This window comes from Podarcis tiliguerta (assembly GCF_965153285.1).
Source record: "Podarcis tiliguerta genome assembly, chromosome: 13".
Classification (NCBI taxonomy): Eukaryota; Metazoa; Chordata; class Lepidosauria; order Squamata; family Lacertidae; genus Podarcis; species Podarcis tiliguerta.
Window position 1 is genome coordinate 10381804 of NC_139546.1, and position 20046 is coordinate 10401849.

Below are 20046 nucleotides of genomic sequence, written 5' to 3' on the forward strand. Positions count from 1 at the left end.
TTTACCTTTAAGAATCCCGTCCTCCTCTCAAGAAGGGGACCTGCTCTACACAGATCTTACATGCCAGATAAAACCTGTGCAGGAACGGAGTGGTGACTTTTCATTAAAAAAAAATCCTGCTACTTTCTTCCACCGGAACCATTTTTATTTCTTGCTGTGGTCTGTTTTGTCATAGGTTTATGGCACTCTGTACAATGTGCTGTTTTACAGTTTTAGAATATATTTTTGTTCTTCTACTAAGCCATATTTGTAGGTATCGGTGAAATACAAATTCCAAAAGGGAAAGTTACAGCTCTGTGTCGGAACTGACTCTCACAGAAGTGTGTGAGTGAGCAAAACCTGCACCTGACTTATTTGCTTTTAGAATTGCAGAACATCGGAAGATTGCTCCAAATGCATTATGCAATGTAAAACTCTTTCAAAGCTAACGGGGGGGGGGGGGGGAGACTGAAAAAGAAAATAACATGATGGGTTCTACCCCTCTTTTAACTGTAAACAAGCAAATTTTATTTACGGATCTCAGTTTGCTTGACAATAAGAAGTGGTAAATATTCTGTTGTTTCAAAGGCACTTTTCTATGCTTGTGGTAACTAAGCCAGCAAAGTTTTTAAAAAAGGGGTGCTTTGTCCCATGGTACATGGAAGAAGTAGGCTGATCATATATCCTAATCCAAAAATAATGGCTGGGTCTTCTGTGGATCCAGGAATATAATGATCAAAACCTGTTTGCATTTAACTTGCTAGAGAGATGCTAGATTTATTTACTTTGAGCAAAACAAATATTTGACTTGGGACATGCTTCCTTATGATGCAGGGGCCCATTGAAGTGGTTTTTGTGTGTGTGTGCCATTCTCCAGTCCGACAGTGCTTCTTATTAGATGTTGCTATGCCAGTATTCCAGCATAAGTGCATCTTTGTATGTGAACACCCTACCCCATTAAACAAGCAGATAAAATACTGCCATCCTCCTGAGTTAATTGAAGCTCTCAGATCCATATAACTCTTTCAAACGATTACATCTCCAAGACATGAAGAGAAAAGTCTCCCAAACAAGGCAGCAATTGGATAGTAAATAATGCATCTGCAACAGCACAGAAGAGCACATTATTGCTTGGCTCACGACGGCAAAGATAGAAGTATCACAGTTTTAAGTTCTGCCTTTGGCGGGCAACGGGGTGTTTTCATGCCAACTGAAATATTTATCTCGCAAGTGAAACCACACTGTCTGTGAGGAAGCCTTTCACAAAAGTTCCGCAGAAATCCTTTCCTGAAGATTCTTTGTTCAAGAGGCCGTCCTTTCACACCTGTTGCACAATGTATTCGTCAAATGCCTGGCGTTGATAGCATGCAATACTGTCCAGCATCCACTCTCGTGAGACTACAGTAGCACCGCATTGCGGTGGGATCCCTGCAATACAAGATCAATTGTGAGAATTTTAATGTCCACACTCTCTTGTTCCCCTTCTCTCTACCCAGAGGGCTCAGGAATGCACTTTCTTTCAGAGCATCTTTGATGGATGACCTTTCAAAATGCCAGACGCACAAAAACTGCAAATGACAAGGGGCAGATCGTGTGAGCGGGTTTGAACTGTTGCGGCAACATCCCTTGACATTACTTGTTAGCTATTTGTTTAGCTATCAAGCAACTTTGAGTGATAGTGTGCATGTGTGGGCAAGGATAGGCCAAGCCCATGACCTAATCTAAGTCACTAATCCACATCCCTTGCCCTTCATGTTGAGGAAAGAGAGGCAGGTATACATGAGCCAGTGAAGGAGGAAAAGTTTTCTTCTCCTTCGTGTAACCTTGCTGTGTCTCCCTCCAAAGCCATTTTAGGAAGTACAAGCAGAAAACAAATGGGAGACTAGGAGGCTAGGGGCCACAACCAGCTCTCACCACTACATAACATCAATGTGAGACTTTACAGTTGCACCAGGAAGTATCCACAAATCGGCTTGCCAGCCTACTGGCACCAAATGACTCTAGCTCTCTGGGGAACAGGATACCTGCAGTACACAGACCCTTTCCCTGCCTCGAACTGTTACTTGAGATCCCAGTCTGGAGAAAGTAAAACACAGGCATCTCTTCTGAGCAGTGGCAAGAGGGAGCACTGCTTCACTTTCTTACCTTCCCCATGGTAAAGGTAAAGGGACCCCTGACCATAGGTCCAATCGTGACCGACACTGGGATTGCGACGCTCATCTCGCTTTACTGGCCGAGGGAGCTGGCGTACAGCTTCCGGGTCATGTGGCCAGCATGACTAAGCCGCTTCTGGCGAACCAGAGCAGCGCACGGAAACGCTGTTTACCTTCCCGCTGGAGCGGTACCTATTTATCTACTTGCACTTTGACGTGCTTTCGAACTGCAAGGTTGGCAGGAGCAGAGACCGAGCAACGGGAGCTCACCCCGTCGCGGGGATTCGAACCGCCGACCTTCTGACCGACAAGCCCTAGGCTCTGTGGTTTAACCCACAGCGCCACCTGCGTCCCTACCTTCTCCATATACTAGTGCAAATGAGAGAAGCCAGCACCTCTTCCCCAAACCCCTCTGTGTGTGCTACAGGGCTATGGGAGTTGGTGTTAGGCATTACTTATTACCGGCTAGTAAAGTCAAGCTAACAAATGTGAACTCCTGATCCAGAGCCTTGCACAGCTAATTCTGCTTCCCCTAGACAGTTATTCTGTCATGGCTGGTATTTATTATTCCAAACTAGTACACAATCGGACACTTTGTAACCTATGTTTATCTTGGGAGGCATGGGCAGCATGATAATCTCACCTTGGCAGGCAGTGTCTTCGCTCCAAGCTTCGGGCTGAACGACCACCACGGCAGTAGAGTTCTAGGGGTTGCAAGATAAAAGAGAAGAATGAGGAGGAGGCGGCAGCATATACTGGATCAAATTTGCCTGCCTGTCTGCAGCCAGAGATACTGTTGAGACAGGTTGTTCTTCACTTTGCTGCAGCATTGCAACTCGACAGGGAATTGAGGAGAAACCTTTCCCCTACCTTCCCAACTACACAAAAATTAAGCAAATATGTTAGGAGCCTAAGACAGTGCCAGAGAAACCAGGCTTGAAGCTAAGGGTGGCACAGGAGTGGTCTAAGGGCACACTGAAAACTGCACTCTCCCAACACATGTCCATGAATGCATGTCCTCTCAGCATCAAATTGTCCATAGCTCTTTGCTCGGACAGCAAGTGAGATGTCACGGTCCTATATAGTGTCAGGTGTGTGTGACTCGTGAAAAGCAAACATCAGCAGGTCACATAACAACAACAACAACAACAACAATTTATTATTTGTACCCCGCCCATCTGGCTGGGTTTCCCCAGCCACTCTGGGCGGTTTTCAATGAAGATGAAAAATACACTAAAATGTCACATATTAAAAACTTCCCTGAACAGGGCTGTCTTCAGGTGTCTTCTGAATGTCAGGTAGTTGTTCATCGCTTTGACATCTGATGGGAGGGCATTCCACAGGGCGGGCGCCACTACCGAGAAGGCCCTCTGCCTGGTTCCCTGTAGCTTTGCTTCTCGCAATGAGGGAACCACCAGAAGGCCCTCGGAGCCGGACCTCAGTGTCCGGGCAGAAGGATGGGGGTGGAGACGCTACTTCAGGTATACTGGACCGAGGCCGTCTGCCACTGAACTACACATGCCTGATATACACAATGTTTCAGATTAAAACATTCCTGGCAGCAGCGCTAGGAAACAAACTGCCATCTGACTTATGTTTGGTGCAAAGGTGGGGCGCTTTTCTCAGGTCAGGGGTTATATTTCCTTGTGACCAGGCTTTTAGGGGCTGCACAGGTGTGGCCAAAGTATGGCATGACCACAGGTGGTGCGGCTGCCCAACTCTCTCTCACACATACTCTGCACAGTACTGAGCTAGATGCTGGTCTGACTCTGTATGCAATTAGAACCCCATACATACACCCCACAGGCCATGGGTCGATAAAGTTGAATAAAAAACAAGGCAAGCCAAATTCGTCAGTGCTTCCAAGGAATTAAAGGGGGCAAATGGAAATGCTCTCCCTCTGTCTGTCTTGTTTCTCACACACACTCAGATTGGCCCATTTCGCTGTACCCACAATATTAAACCCACACTTACTGTGGAATGTGAGAATAAGCGAGGTTCTTTCACAATAGAGGCACCGGACAGCTCTACCATCCACTCCAATTGTTCTAAGCAATTTCCACCCAGAGGGAAAGAGAGACACAACATCAATATACAATGGTAGAACAGGTTACCCCAACCAACATCAGACATACACACACTCCAAGCCCCAAATAGCTCCTCACATCTGTTAGGAGATATACGGACATTTTATTTTTATCAAACTTTGGAGATTCAGGAGTTGTATTCCAAAGACGTGACTGCTTAAATGAATCTGGAAAGGTGTGGGCTGTGACACCTTATCTTGCCATTCCTTATGACAGTGGTGGGGAACCTCCGCAGGCCAAATCAGGCCCAGCAGCTGTCTTAATCTGGCTTGTGAGGCAGCTTTGCCCCAATTCGCCGCAAAGGCAGAATTGGGAACCTTAAAGTGCCCTCTCTAGCAAGGTTTGTTGTAAGCACTCATTAGCTGACTGGTGGTGAAGGCAAGTTCCTTTCGGATCAGCTGCGTTACAGAGTTCCCTGTCAGGTAATGCAGCTAATTCCTGTTTAAAGCAGGGTTTACAGTGATGCTGCTTGCAGCAAGTCTCATAAGGAAAAGCTACCTTTGTGCCACCCCCACCCCCCGTTTGATTTCAAACCACACAAGCAGCTTTGCTTGAATTCATGTTGGTCTCCAAATGAAGATATTTTCATGATGTCATGATGATGGCAGGTGGCCACCTGTCAAAGTCACCTGCTGGGGCTGGGGGACATCAAGATCTGGTCACTGGTCAGATTCAGTCTGCCCCCCACCCCCCGCCTGATAAAACCAGAAGAGGAGTAAGTTATACAAAATAAGGAAAGAGATGCAGATTAATTTGCAAAACTTATTCGGGACACAAAATCATTTTTTCCTTGGGCAAAATATGAGCAGAGCATACATTTGTCCAGCGGTCCAAAACAATGACTGATCAAGCAAGGAAATCTCAGAGTGCTGAGGTCCGGTCCCTCTTTCGACAATATTGGATAATTTCATCGGTGACTGAGCATGATCAAAGATAATAGTAATCCTGCTTCACTTTACTTGTCTTTGAACAACGAAACGGAACTCAAGAAGAGGGATTAACAGATCAATCCTTTTCTGAGCCATATCAATTTTACAGGCGTTTACCCATGTTTGTTCCATTCCATTTCTGGATTAATGTACTTTTTTTAAAAAAACCATACCAGAATTTGTATGCACTAAAATATGTATTTTATCACAAAATAAATATTTAAATGTGGAATTCATCTCACTGCATATATTTCTAAAATTATTTTATCCTGAAATACTTTTTAAAATGCCTTTGGGTACTTTTGTTGAGACAAGAACTATCAAAACAGTCAGATATGTGTGACACCTGAAAGATAATTAATTTTCCAATCTGTATTTTAGTCTGAGAGGAGCAGATTAGGCCCATTTGCTTAAATGTAAACCAAACACAATTCTTCTCCGTCCCCAGTAAGGATTCTCAGTGGCTTCTATTGTCTGGGTTGTTTTCAAGCTCTTATCAAGCTCTCTCCCTTATCGCAATCTCCTCACCTGGGAGCATGTCAGTGAATGGCCCGTAGCAGCATATTTCTAAGCCTTGGAAAAGCTGGAAAGGAAAGCAGAGGTGTCAGAAGGGGTGTACAATGAAATCCCAAACTAAGGAGCTCAATATGGGTATGAACTATGTTATAGGGGTCTGCTCAGACCTGAGTATGTACAGCTAATATGATCCGAGTTAAAAACAATACCAGGCATTTAGATAAAAGATGAGCACTTAACTAAACTCTGTCTCCATCTAAAAGTGCAGCATTTTTCTTCCCATCCCAATCAGTCTTTACGGTGACAAGGCAATGCAGAACAACAACAACAACAAAAAATACAGGCCGAACTGGCAGGCCACTACATCTTCAGGCCGGGGGTGGGAGGCAAAATAAACAATTCAGCCAAGCAGAATCAAAGCTTTGCAGCAGGATCGTAAACACAATTTGCATCAGCTCCTAATTATAACCCTCCTTCGCTCCTTGAAGAACTAGAAATTAACTTTCTCTCTATAGCAACAGGGCAACATGACTTTTTATATTCTGCCAGCCTCTTCCTTATTAGTTTTTAATAGTCAGAAGTAGTCAGAGGGTTCTGAATATAACTATTTAAAAAAAAAGATAAGCGCCACCATACATGCTTATCAATGGTATTTCATTTTCAGGAATTACAAAGTGTCAATCACGCACTCATAGGCAAGCAGCATTAAGCATTTCTGTAAGGGTTACTCAGGAGGGTATAATCTACCTGTTTGCACTTACCTTACAGCCATAGATTCTTCATATTCCTCCCCCTTATTTACATCATTATAAACCACCCACCATTCAAAAATATTGTTGCGGTGTACAAAAATTAATAAAAACAAAACACCACGTTAAAAGAATATGTTGAATCCACGTGTAAATCTAGCACAAACAAGATCCAACAACGCTGTCCTGAAAAGCCTTGTTGAATTTTGAAAAGTACTGAAAGAGGTACAAATTGAAAGAACAAATTGTTGGCGCTATCCTAATCTGCAGAGGGAGGATATTCCGAAGAGTGGGTGCCACCACACTAAAAGCTCTGCTGGCGGGGTGGACTTTAGGAGGAGCTGGAGAGGGGCACAGTCTCAAGACATTCCTGTGAATTGTACAGGCCCAGTGGCGTAGCGTGGGGGGTGCAGGGAGTGCCGTCCGCACCGGGCGCAACATCGGGGGGGGGGGGGGCGCTCGCACTCGCAGCTCTCTGCCCCTACCTGGCTCCACGGGTTAGGGGGCGCAAATTACTTGCCTTGCCCCGGGTGCTGAAAACCCATGCTACGCCACTGTACAGGCCTGATACATATTCCCTTGTATAAGTGATAATGGTTAATGGGTGCACACCTTTCCAACGGGAGATTCCCTTGCTCTTTTGGGTCCCTGGTGGTTTCTCCCATTGATCATGTCTCCTCTAACTTCAAAGTCCTCCTGGAAAACGACACACATGAAATGAAATGACAATGAAACACTGGTTGGATTGGCCAGATCTGCATGGCCAAAACAGGAAAGGAATGTTTGCATTATAGAAGGTGGAACCCCCTCTGTGAAAATTGAGACAGAAGGAGAGGGTTTTTATGGGGGGGGGGGGCTACAGAGACAACAGCTCTCATTCCACACTGAAAATCAAATAAATGTTCCTTTAAAAAGGAGGCACAACTGGAATGAATAACTGGATCTTCACAGAAAGCGAAACTCTGAACTGTTTACAATGTTCACTGGAATCTTGAAAAGTAGAAGTTCAAGAGCTTAGAGAGGAATGGAACAAATTCAGAACATGCTATACAGTCTAAACCAGTGGTTCCCAACCTTTTTTTTTGGCCTTGCCCCACCTAAGCATCTCTAAAATCCTGATGCCCACCCCCTGTGACATATAATTCTTATTATTCAAAAGTGAACTCCTATTCATATGGAAGAAGCCTAGAAGGCCATTAACTGTTAATAACTCATTCTCGAATTGGCCCCCTTAAAAATCAAATTGCCTTCCTGTGGAGCGTCCGCCCCATGTTGGGAACCACAGGTCTAAACAGTTGTAAATTGCTTTAGAATCTAGACAGAATGCTTCCTTAGATTCAAATTAGAAAATGATTCACCAAAAACTGGTGTTTCAAGTACAGTAAGCCCATGTAACTTGTACGCATTCAGCTTTACGCGCACGGCAAAAAAATAAAAAGGGGTGGAAAGGAGGCAGGGGTCTGGGGAAAAATGAATTTGGAACCCTACTTGCCATTCAACCCAATGGGTTTTGACTATACACGATTTTGGCTTCAGGCGCAATCCCTGGAACATAACCCCTGTGTAAGTTGTGGGAAGGCATTGTGTAATTCACACAGGTGCTGGAGGTATAATGTTGGAAATGCCTTTTCCAACATAGAACCATAGAATCGTAGTTGGAAGGGACCCAAGGGACATCTAGTCCAACCCCCTGCAATGCAGGAATCTCAGCTAAAGCATCCAATAAATTATTTATAAGTATTAGCATTTAAATACCGTATTTTTCACTCTATAAGACGCACTTTTCCCCTCCTAAAAAGTATGGGGAAATGTGTGTGCGTCTTATGGAGTGAATGCAGGCTGCGCAGCTATCGCTGGCTTCTTGAGCGCAGCAGGAGCGCTCCTGCCTTTTCGCTCAGGAGGCTTTACATTGAGGCTTCCTTCTTGCTGTCCTGGCTTCTGGCTTAGCCGCATGCAGCCTCTTGAGGGCAGGGGGAGCCTTCATCCCACTGCCCTGAAGAGGCTTTGCGCAGCTATCCCAGAAGCCAGATCCCTCTTGCTGTTCTGGCTTCTGGGATTCAGAATATTTGTTTTTCTTGTTTTCCTCCTCCAAAACATAGGTGCGTCTTATAAAGCGAAAAATATGGTGAACAGAAAGCAAAAGGCCACCTTCGGTAGTGGCCCTTCCTTCTGCTCCCCCATTCTAAGTACTCTGCAAAATGCTCACATATAAAAACAGCAAAATAGCAGACACCAGACATACCTCATTAAGAACTCTTCTTTCCTTCAGTGACTGTACAACCCCTAGGACAGACCAGGCAAAAGCTTACTATTAATTATAATGATACAGTAAATAGCTCTTTTTAGCACCTGCCACACAATCTTTAGTTCTTACCTCAAGATACAAAAAAATAAATAAATAAAATAAATACTGCATCAATGTGGTGCAAAAGAGTAAGCCCATGTTTAAATAATACTGCCTGCTGGCAGTATTACTGTACACGGCTGGAAACCTTATCCTCCCCACTCCTTTGAGATTTCAAATCCATTTCCTTCACGAATACAAATGCTGAACTAACTGAAACAGTTTATGGCTTATTTCCAGGGAACAAGGGCTGGCCCTGCCAAGAGCAACTCTAGGTGGGTTGATGCTTTAAAGAAATTCAAAGTGCCAGGGGGGTGAGAATTCAATGACCTGTATGAATTAGGCAAAACTAAATCAAATTTACATCTCTTTGCTTGTTTCCCATGGTTCCTTCTTTTGGAGAAGTGCACTGAATCTCTAACTTCACAAATACAGCATCTTTTGCTTATTTCTCCTTGATTTCACCACTGTCCATATTTACTGACCACATATGCTAAAAGCGGGAAAATCACAGGATGGTGAATTCTTTGCCTAGTGCCAAACTCCACGGAGAGCCTCAAGGTCCATAAATAACAACACCCTAGTAGTCCCAGGCCCTAAGGAAGTTAGATTGGCTTCAACCAGAGCCAGGGCCTTTTCAACTCTGGCTCCGGCCTGGTGGAACGCTCTGCCTCATGAGACCAGGGCCCTGCAGGATCTGATTTCTTTTCGCAGGGCCTGTAAGACAGAGTTGTTCCGCCTAGCCTTTGGCTTGGAGCCAATTTGATTCCCTCCCTCTCTTTCTTTTTTCTTTTCCTTCTCCTCCTCCGATGAGGCTACATTTTAATATTTTAATGTTCCATTATTTTAATGTTGTACTTTACTTTTGTTTTAAGTTGTAATCATTCATCTTGTTTTTATTATTGCTTGTAAGCCGCTCTGAACCCGGCCTTGGCTGGGGAGGGCGGGGTATAAATAAAAAATTATTATTATTATTATAAACATTAAATTCCCTGTGGCAGTACCCAGGCTGAGGAACACCCTGTCCTGAGCATACTGATAGCCAAGAGCCTGTTACCTCTGCCTGATTATTCCGCTGAACTTTGCCAAGAGTGCGAGGGGAGAGAATAGAGGTATTTCAATGAATGTTCACACTTACAATGGTAGCTCACCACCCACTTCCGTCCAGCAATACCTAGGAAGTATTTCAGGGTCCGCTCGCAAACCAGATCCTCATCTGAAGATTAAGCAGAGAGAGCTCAATTAGTGCTTAGGCCCGGCCCGGCCTTTGGAAACCTTGTAAGAAGCTTCTGCAAGAGAGGGACTGTGAGCAACACCGTGGGAGCAGTGTTTCTAGGACTAAGGTGAAACTGTGAAGCTCCCTTGTTACCATATTTTTCGTTCTATAAGACGCACCAGACCACAAGACGCACCTAGTTTTTGGAGGAGGAAAACAAGAAAGAAATTATTCTGAATGTCAGAAGCCAGAACAGCAAGAGGGATGGCTGCACAGCGAAAGCAGCAATCCCTCTTGCTGTTCTGGCTTCTGGGATAGCTGCGCAGCCTGCATTCGCTCCATAAGAGGCACACTCATTTCCCCTTACTTTTTAGGAGGGAAAAAGTGAGTCTTATAGAGCAAAAAATACGGTAATTTTGCTATTGGATGCTGCATGTTGTTTAAGTAATCGTGTTCTATTTATAGTACTGAAATGTGGTGGGTTGTTTGGCATGTTCTTATATTTGCTATTGTTTTGCTATGTTATCATGAAACTGTTTTTGTAGTGTTTGTTTGAAATGCATACCTGTTTTCTTTGTTGTAAGCTGTTTTGAGCAGGATCTCTTTTGAAGAAAAGTGGCATACAAATAAAATTATTTAGGCATCCCCAAGGGCATGGGGGTAGGCCCAATGGGATTTTTGAAAATGGTTTTTCCTTTAACAGCAGATCCTCGTGCTCAGTAGTACCTTCAAAAGATTGCTAGGTGACAGGGGAAGGGGTGCCAGAGGGAGGGAAGATGGCACGTGGAATCAGGGGCCCAATTCCTTGGATCATGCCCAAGTAGTCTGACAGGCAAGCAACCCTTAGAAAGTTCTGCCAGGTACCTGCCAGGATGTTGTGCAGATTCACAGGATGTATCAAGCAGGCTATAGCACTTTCAAGATCTAAACTGCTTTTTGGAAAGCAGAGGAGTGATATTAGTCTCTCTCTCTCTTTTTGTTTTCCAGGAATTACCTGGTTGATCCATTACTATCACCTTCTCAGTGGCGATACAAAACCAAATTATGTGCCAAGGAAGGCTAGCCTTGGCAATCTGAAAAAATGAAGAAATAAAACAGCATGCACGTTTGTTTTTGAGACATAATGTATTTTGTTAGCCACAGGATAAGACAAGAAACTATACTACAGTGGTGCCTTGCAAGACGAAAAGAATCCGTTCCGTGAGTCTCTTCGTCTAGCGGTTTTTTCGTCTTGTGAAGCAAGCCCATTAGCGGATTAGTGCTATTAGCGGTTTAGCGGCTATTAAAGTCTTAAGGGATTAGCTGCTAAAAGGCTATTAGCAGCTAAGTGCCTTAGAAAAAGGGGGTGGGGAGAGAAAAAAAAACCCCCAGGAATCGCAAGATATTTTCGACTTGTGAAGCAAGCCCATAGAGAAATTCGTCCTGCGAAGCACCTCCAAAATGGAAAACCCTTTCGTCTAGCGGGTTTTCCGTCTTGCGAGGCATTTGTCTTGCGGGCCACCACTGTACTAGAAAGCTGCTCAGCTTATTTTCCTATCCATGAGTTTCCTATAACTTGTCAGCTTTTTTGCAGTTTATCTCTGCAAGCCACGTGGGATAGAAACTTGCATTTAATAATAATAATAACCACCACCTTAAAAGCTGAATTACCAAAGCAAAGAGTATGCAGTCCTCTCTATCTACAAGGAACAGGAAGCAAAACTATAGCAGCAAAGGTCAAGTTTGGATTTTGACTCAGAACTCTCAAAGCCCCATTCAACACTTCCTCAAAATTGCCGTGCTAGCTTAGACCAGGGGGCATCTAATACAGCATTCTGTGTTCAACAGTGGCTAGCCACATGTATCTGGGAAGCTCAGTATTTGGTAATCAGAAAAAAAACATCTCTGAGCTTGTGAGTTTCAATAAGCAATCATAATTAACAGTTGTTGGTTCTCTTCATGCAATTATTAAATTGAACTCTGGCAGTCTTGACGGCATACCTGCCTATTCATCCACTTTATGTGGCAATGCAGATGGGAAAGTTCTCCTCTGGGTTCTCAACTCACCTGTTTTCATTACTACATGAGTTGTTTCGTAAGAAATCTTATTAGACCAAGTGCTCTCATTTTTCCTGGCAAACATCTGTACTAGTCGCTAGAAAGAAAGCAAATATTGGAGTTAGAAATTATTGATTTTATCAGCACATTAGATATTGCTGTCTTCTCAATAGAGCCTCTAAGAACTTTTAAGAACGTACACCCTCCTTTTCCGTATCAATGTCCAAGGTAGCTTACAACATTAAGGTAAAGGTAAAGGTACCCCTGCCCGTACGGGCCAGTCTTGACAGACTCTAGGGTTGTGCGCCCATCTCACTCAAGAGGCCGGGGACCAGCGCTGTCCGGAGACACTTCCAGGTCACGTGGCCAGCGTGACATCGCTGCTCTGGCGAGCCAGAGCCGCACATGGAAACGCCGTTTACCTTCCCGCTAGTAAGCGGTCCCTATTTATCTACTTGCACCCGAGAGTGCTTTCGAACTGCTAGGTTGGCAGGCGCTGGGACTGAACAACGGGAGCGCACCCCGCCACGGGGATTTGAACCGCCGACCTTTCGATCGGCAAGCCCTAGGCGCTGAGGCTTTTACCCACAGCGCCACCCGCGTCCCTTTAATGCTTACAACATTAAAACCACAGTAAAACTATAATTAAAACTAAGATTACCTAGACTCCTCACCATGATTGCTACTTGGGCAACCAGGTTCATGGCCAGATCCAGAAGTACCCTCACACTATAAACCTGACTTTTCAAGGAGAGTGCTACCCAGTTCATGAGAGATTGAGCTGCTCTTCCCAGATCAGAAGTCCTATGGATCAGAGTCGCCTCTCTGTTGTTCGGATTAAGCTTCTATTAGTATCTCTCTCGACCATATTCACATATAAATAAATGATAAATGTTTTTTTATTTATACCCGCCCTTCCCGGTTTAGAAAACCGGGCTCAGGGCGGCTAACAACAAATTTAAAACACACAATTGTAGAAGCAGCATAAAATACAGTATAAAAACATGAATAACAATAAAATTCAAAGTTCAAAAAATCAATTTGGAGGAAATCCATCTAATAAGCATTAGATAGTCACCAAGGCTAGCTGGCTGAATTAGTCCTACTTGGGCCAGTAAGGAGGCCAGGGGAGAATTAGCTGTGGGGTCTCAGAGCGGGTAATCTTCATAAAAGGGGAGGGAAGAGAAGGGAAATAAAATATCAGGCTGAATTCAAATTAAAGGCCAGTCGGAATAGCTCTCTCTTACAGGCTCGACGGAAGGAGGTTAAATCCTGAAGGGCCCTAGTCTCATGGGACAGAGCATTCCACCAGGTCAGAGCCATCACTGAAAAGGCCCTGGTCCTGGTGGAGGATAGTCTGACTTCCTTAGGGCCTGGGACCTCTAAACTATGGTTATTCATGGACCTTAAGGTCCTCTGCGGGGCATACCAGGAGAGGCGGTCCTATTACTGACTAGAGGCCATTGTTTAGAACAGCATTGGGGAACCTGTGACCCCTCAGGTATGGTTAGACAACAGCTTTCATCATCCCTGACGCTTGACCATGATGGATGGGGCTGTTGGGTGGGGTCCAACAATACCTGGGGAGAGACAGTCTACCCATTCCTGGTATGTAACTACAACAGTCCCCCTGGAATGTGGTGGAATGGGGGAGGGGGAAAATGGAAAGGGAGAGACTACTCAGTACTGTCCATATATTGGTGACATCACTTCCCAAACATCTCCAGCAGTTTCATGTCAATGTTAAATAGCGTAGGGGACAAGATGGAACCCCAATGTCAGAATGATATGCATCTAGATCAGGCTTCCTCAACCTCAGCCCTCCAGATGTTTTGGGACTACAACTCCCATGATCCCTAGCTAGCAGGATCTGTGGTCAGGGATGATGGGAATTGTAGTCTCAAAACATCTGGAGGGCCGAGGCTGAGGAAGCCTGATCTAGGTAATCCATACTGTCTGGGAAAGCTGAAGTTGAGATTCTACTGTGTACTCAAGAATGCTGCTGAAGAATGGAACATTAGAGACTGGCCAGAAATTATCGAATAAAGTGAGATTAAGAACTTTAAAAAATAAAGGTCTCACTAATGTCTCTTTCAGTAGTTGGTTCTTGGAAATGACACTCTCCCATAAGTTTACCACTCTCATTACCCAGGTAGGCCACTTCTGTTGGACCTAATAAAAAGTATTAAGCTACTCTTTCATAGTAGAAGTAGCGGCAATTCCCTTCCCTAAAACAAGGAAAGAAAACCCAAAAGCCCTGTTTACTACAGCAATTTTAGATTGGAGTCTAAAAGTTTTACATAACTTTTCTGTACTGCCAAAGCTGGCTAAGAAATATTTTGATTATGGCTTCTTTAATTATCAATTTTTTTACAGACCTGCTACAAAATAAGAATGGACTGAGAGTTTGTCAACAGTATTTCTCAAAGCAGGCTGCATGGTCTCTCAGCAACAGATCCTAGATATAAATTCCATGGTTTTGAGTAGTTTCTTAGATGGAAACTGAGAAAGATCAGGATTTGAATTGCAGCCTCTGAGCCTTGCTCTGTAATATGAATCATACTGATTTTACCATTGAAGGAGTGCTTACCAACTCGCCCTGGTTCAGACCCGAGGCCACCAGAGACATATTCTTCTTGCTTGTCACAAATGGCCTCTCTGAATTCCCTTTGCTTGTGCTACAATGTGTGATTCGTGACAAGGGGCAGACTGGACTTCCTTGTGCACTATGCCTCAATGCACTTTGTCTTCCTGCATCATGTGCGGCAGCAGGAGGTCCCATTGCTGTCTCTGTGGCCAAAAGGCTGGAAGTCTGCTCTTTAGACTTTGAGGACCCTGGAGTCCCTTGCATGTTTCTCACAGGGGTAGAAAAGGCACCTTGGAGGCTTTGTTTACTTTCAGAACTCAAATCTGCTTTACTTCCTGGAAAAGAAGAAAATATATCCATTAGAAAAGCATTTCCTTCCATATTTGGAATGGATTAAAGATCCATCACTTAGACCAGTCATTATCAGCCTAACATACTTCCAAGGTTCCATGGATGCCAGAAGTACACTTCCTTTCTTATCATACCTAAATTTACTGCAAAGCTTTCAGAATATGAAATATTATCATGCAGTATTAGCTGACAGTTTGTATTGTCTAGGTATTTATGAAATTTTTAGAGTATAAGTGCCTGCATTTTTATTTTAAGAAACACAAATATACCAAGCATTATAGAGGAGCTGCAAGCAAAGCTTTATTATATAGTCATCTGAAATAGTATGTAGACCTCAACATTATCTTACAGAAACTTAAGAAGCTTTAGAGAAAAAGCTCAGAAAATAAATGTTCTTAAATGTAATTTAAGGAACAGCAATGTATTCTCTACATTCTATTCCTGATAGTTTCACCCTTGAGGAGTTAAAATGTTTGTGAACATTCTTGGCAGCTCTGCAGAAGGCTGAGTGGGTGGAAGGGAGCCTGCACATGTCTGTCACTGATGGACATGTTTTTAACCCTATTATATACTTATCATTATCACTGATTTCTTAATTGCCTTATAGACAACCACTCCCAGGGTGATGAACATTGAGGATAAAGAAGAAAGTTAAACACACAAAAACAGCAAATACATTAACAACCAAAGTGAAACCATACAAAGTAGACACCCCTGGTAAAAACCCATTTATCCAGGAAAGCCTGTCAGAACAATGCAGATAGTGGGCATCTGTTGGATCTTAACAGGAAAGATATTACAAAAGATATTACACAGAAACAGGGGCAGCCATACTAAAAGAAAGCCTTGCTCTGGGTTACTGAGGAATAGGCTTCTGAGATCTTTGGAACTTTTACAGAGAAACTCTCCCACAGCTATTTATGACGTGTATAAGGGTGAATAAGAGATAGACTTAGTACAGTGGTGCCTCGCAAGACGAAAAGAATCCGTTCCGTGAGTCTCTTCGTCTAGCGGTTTTTTCGTCTTGCGAAGCAAGCCCATTAGCAGATTAGCGGATTAGCGCTATTAGCGGCTATTAAAGGCTTAAGGGATTAGCGGATTAGCTGCTAAAAGGCTACTAGCAGCTTAGTGCCTTAGAAAAAGGGGGTGGGGAGCGGAAAAAACCCCCCAGGAATCGCAAGACATTTTCGTCTTGCGAAGCAAGCCCATAGCAAATTCGTCCTGCGAAGCACCTCCAAAACGGAAAACCCTTTCGTCTAGCGGGTTTTCCTTCTTGCGAGGCATTCGTCTTGCGGGGCACCACTGTATAGGGTACTCTGTTTTTAGGTGAGTTGGTCTAGATTCTAGACCAATGCCTCAACCTTCCAGGTTTGGGGGGAAAAATAAAAATGTTAGTGACACAGTTCTCAGCCAGTAACTTGAAGTGACATCAGTCTCTAAAGCAGCTTTAGTATTTTGCTGATTTATTCTGAAATATTCATCATAAAATGTAGAACCGTATTAGTTCCCGACTCTGGAGAGTAGCTGCATCTTTAACGGTCTATAAAACAGTCCTGCATCAGTATATAATACGCTACCGACTCAATACTCAAATTATACTTTGAATATTCAATCACACTGGAAAAAACACAAGGTGTCAAGTGATGCGTTTGGTGGAACTAATGATAAAACAGCAGAAGAAACATGGAAAGAGCAGAACAGGCCTGAGGCAACATTCTCTTCACTACTTTTTTTTTAAAGCTTCTTATTTATGGTGTCTCAAAAGAGCTTTAATATATCTCTTCTCCCCAGAAAGTGATTAGAAAGAGGCAAAAGGTTTTTTTTTAATAGCCAGGAGAGACGCTGTAATTTGTAATCAAGCCATCAATAAATGTAATCAGGTTGAAGCTTTTATGAGGCGCCCCAAAATACTTTATACTGGCCTGAAAGCCCAAACAAGGGCTCTGTTAATTAAGTTGTCTTCAGTCTGTTTCCGAGCCCAGAGGAAGCTAATTAATCGATTTCACCGACTTAAAACTCAAACGTGCTATTTATAGCTATCTAAGGATTTGGCTTTGATTGGATTTGAAATTGCTGCAAAAACATTCGCCTGCAAACCAGCTCCATCAGGAACAGCATATTATTCTCACACTAGATAAGGTTCTGTTTATGTCTAAACGCAGTGGGCTTCTAAGCCCAGAAAGACTGTCCCTAGAATCACTGGGGGATTGGGATGAAAATAAACTAGAAAAGCACAGCAGACTCATGACTGACGTTCGAGAAGTTGCTAATCACTTTTGCAATTTATGTTAAAGATACTGGGTGGTATTCAATTCAGTTTTACTCAGAGTTGTTGTTGGGGTTTTTTGACATCCATCTGTCTCGAGAGAAAATGGAGTGTTCCTCCAGGGGTGAAGCCAAACCTCTTCATTCGTTTGGCTAAGCCTGGGTGGTGTGTATAAAGGTCCTGGGCTGCCCAGACAAGGTCCCTCCTCTCAGCCTCACTGATGTGGTCGAAAGGAAAGTAGAGCAATACATTTGGCACAGCTTGGCTGCAGGGGTTGCTGAAGGCACAAGGCACCAGCCAACAGTCTTATGGGTTTACTCCTTAGCGTTTTCTTCTCCCAAGGATACCCCACAGGACATCGTACCTAGGACCCTCGTACCTACAGGACCGCCTCTCCTGGTATGCCCCACAGAGGAACCTACGGTCTGCAAATAAAAACATCCTGAAGGTCCCAGGCCTCAGAGAGGTTAGGCTGGCCTCAACTAGAGCCAGGGCTTTCTCGGCTGCGGCTCCAATCTGGTGGAACGCTCTGTCACAAGAGACTAGGGCCCTGCGGGACCTGGCATCTTTCCGCAAGGCCTGCAAGACAGAGTTGTTCCACCAGGCCTTTGGCCAGGGCCCAGCCTGATTCCCTCCTCTGGCAACCTGCACAGAATTTTGCTTAACGGTTGCCATTAATTTGATTTTAATTAATTTTTATAATGAAATGTTTTTAGAATGTTGGATTATTTGATTGTTTGATTATTTGATTGTTGTTAGCCGCCCTGAGCCCGGCTTCGGCTGGGGAGGGCGGGATATAAATAAAAATTATTATTATTATTATTATTATTATTATTATTATTATTATCAGAGGTTTCGGATCAGAGTTTTCCTTCTCCTAGATGGGCTACCTTCCCAGGCTGAGCCCCACCTGCCCTCTCACTTCCCTCTATAGCATGTGCAAAAATTGCCTTCCTGACCACTGGACCCACTATTGACTTCAACTGCTCAATCCACCAGAGACTGTCTTTGCATGCAGGGGAAGTCCCTAACTCACCCAGGGTTTGAGACCCTCACCTGATTTAGTCGGCCAGTCGAAAAGGTTTCCTGGATGGTGGCCACTGTTGTTTGTTGACAGCTTCTAGAAGCCACAGGTGAGAGCTTAGTGCAGGGTGGGGACCAAAGGTGGACAAACTGCCCCAGGAGGAGCATGATGTACTACCAGAGGTCCTACCCTCGCCTAACAACCCATACATCCGCTGAAATTAATGAATAGGATTAAGTGAGGTCCATTAACTTAAGGTCTACTCTGAATAAAAGTTGGACACCACCAATTGTGTCAAAGGTTGAAAGGTAAATCCCACCAATTGCTCCTACAAACTCATAGCTGTCCTTCACACTCAAAAGCTGTCCCTTTTTTTAAAAGGGAAATTCCCTTATTCCGAATAGGATTCCTCGCAAGAAAAGGGAAAAGTTGACAGCTGTGCAAACAGCCGTGGGGAGCACAGACCTTGAACTGTGTTCAAGACAGCTCTAGATAGTCTGGCAGATGAATCTACAAAATCTGCTAGCCCACAAAAACTTTCACCAGCATGACTGGTCACACGTAACAAAATCACCTCTTGCATATCAAGAGCATGAATTAGATAAAGGAACATCTCCTCCAGTTTACAGAAACGGCCATGCCCGGTCAGCTGGAAAATGTTCTTATTTGCCATTAAGTGAGAAGGCAAATTAACATTTGCAAGCCTGAGCTAGTTGAATGTCTGGGTGTAGGTGGGGACTTAATTAATCAACTTTCTCCCTTATTGTAGTATTAGGAAAAGCCCACCCTACTCCCAATTTCCTTCATGAATTTGTCCAATCTGCTTTTAAAGCCATCCCCGCTGGTGGCTTTTACTGCCTTCTGTGTGAGTTTCATAGTTTAACTATATGTTGTGTGAAAAAGTACTTTATTTTAACTATCCTGAATCTTCCCATGTTCCACTTCACTGAATGTCCACAAGTTCTAGTGTTATGACAGAGGCAGGAAAACTTCCACTTTCTCCATGCTGTACTTAATTTTGTAAACCCCAATCATGTCACCTCTTTCAGGCCTTTTCTCTGAATTAAAAAGTCCCAAATACTGCCACTTTTCTTTATGGGGGAGGGGGGTCACTCCATCCGCCTGATCACTTTGCTTGCCCTTCTCTGAATCCTTTCCAACTCTGTAATATCCTTTTTGATGTGAGGCAACCAGAATTGTGCACAATACTCCAAACGCGGTCACACCACAAATTTGTATAACAGCATTACGATGTTGGCATTTTATTTCCAATTCCTTTCGTGGAGTTTGCTTTTTCCACAGCTGCCGTACACTGGATCGACATCTTCATCAAGCTATCCACTACAACCCCAATGTTAGCTTCTTGTTGTGTGATGCTCTTTCAAAGCAAAGCAATGACAAGTTTTGAATCTTTGTCCTGAGTTGAGTCCTCATTGGCTATTATGCGTGTGGGTGGAACTGAAAGAGGCAAAATCTTAAGGACTTTTGAGAAGTCAACTTACAGTGAACTCAGCAATCACCACTGTCCGCCCCCAATTGTTACAGCCATATAACCAAGTTTGAAGGAGCCATATTTGCAAATAAAAAGGTAAAGGGACCCCTGACCATTAGGTCCAGTCGTGACCGACTCTGGGGTTGCGGCGCTCATCTAGCTTTATTGGCCGAGGGAGCCAGCATACAGCTTCTGGGTCATGTGGCCAGCATGACTAAGCAGAGCAGCGCACAGAAACACCGTTTACCTTCCCGCCAGAGCGGTACCCATTTATCTACTTGCACTTTGATGTGCTTTCAAACTGCTAAGTTGGCAG

The 20046-nt window shown here is 43.9% G+C and overlaps 1 protein-coding gene across 1 annotated transcript in view; it reads right to left on the reverse strand.

The window, feature by feature from the left end:
- Nucleotides 1–483: 483 nt before the first annotated feature.
- BRCA1 (BRCA1 DNA repair associated) overlaps nucleotides 484–20046 on the reverse strand; it is a 52143-nt gene continuing 32580 nt past the window's right edge. Inside the window, exons 13-21 of the mRNA XM_083407381.1 lie at nucleotides 14601–14932; nucleotides 12020–12107; nucleotides 9896–9973; nucleotides 8656–8696; nucleotides 7026–7109; nucleotides 5677–5731; nucleotides 4107–4180; nucleotides 2776–2836; nucleotides 484–1407 (exon numbers count right to left, since the gene is read on the reverse strand). Of these exons, the coding sequence (XP_083263507.1) occupies nucleotides 1298–1407; nucleotides 2776–2836; nucleotides 4107–4180; nucleotides 5677–5731; nucleotides 7026–7109; nucleotides 8656–8696; nucleotides 9896–9973; nucleotides 12020–12107; nucleotides 14601–14932 (923 nt within the window). The 3' untranslated portion in view covers nucleotides 484–1297. The remainder of the gene's footprint in view (nucleotides 1408–2775; nucleotides 2837–4106; nucleotides 4181–5676; nucleotides 5732–7025; nucleotides 7110–8655; nucleotides 8697–9895; nucleotides 9974–12019; nucleotides 12108–14600; nucleotides 14933–20046) is intronic.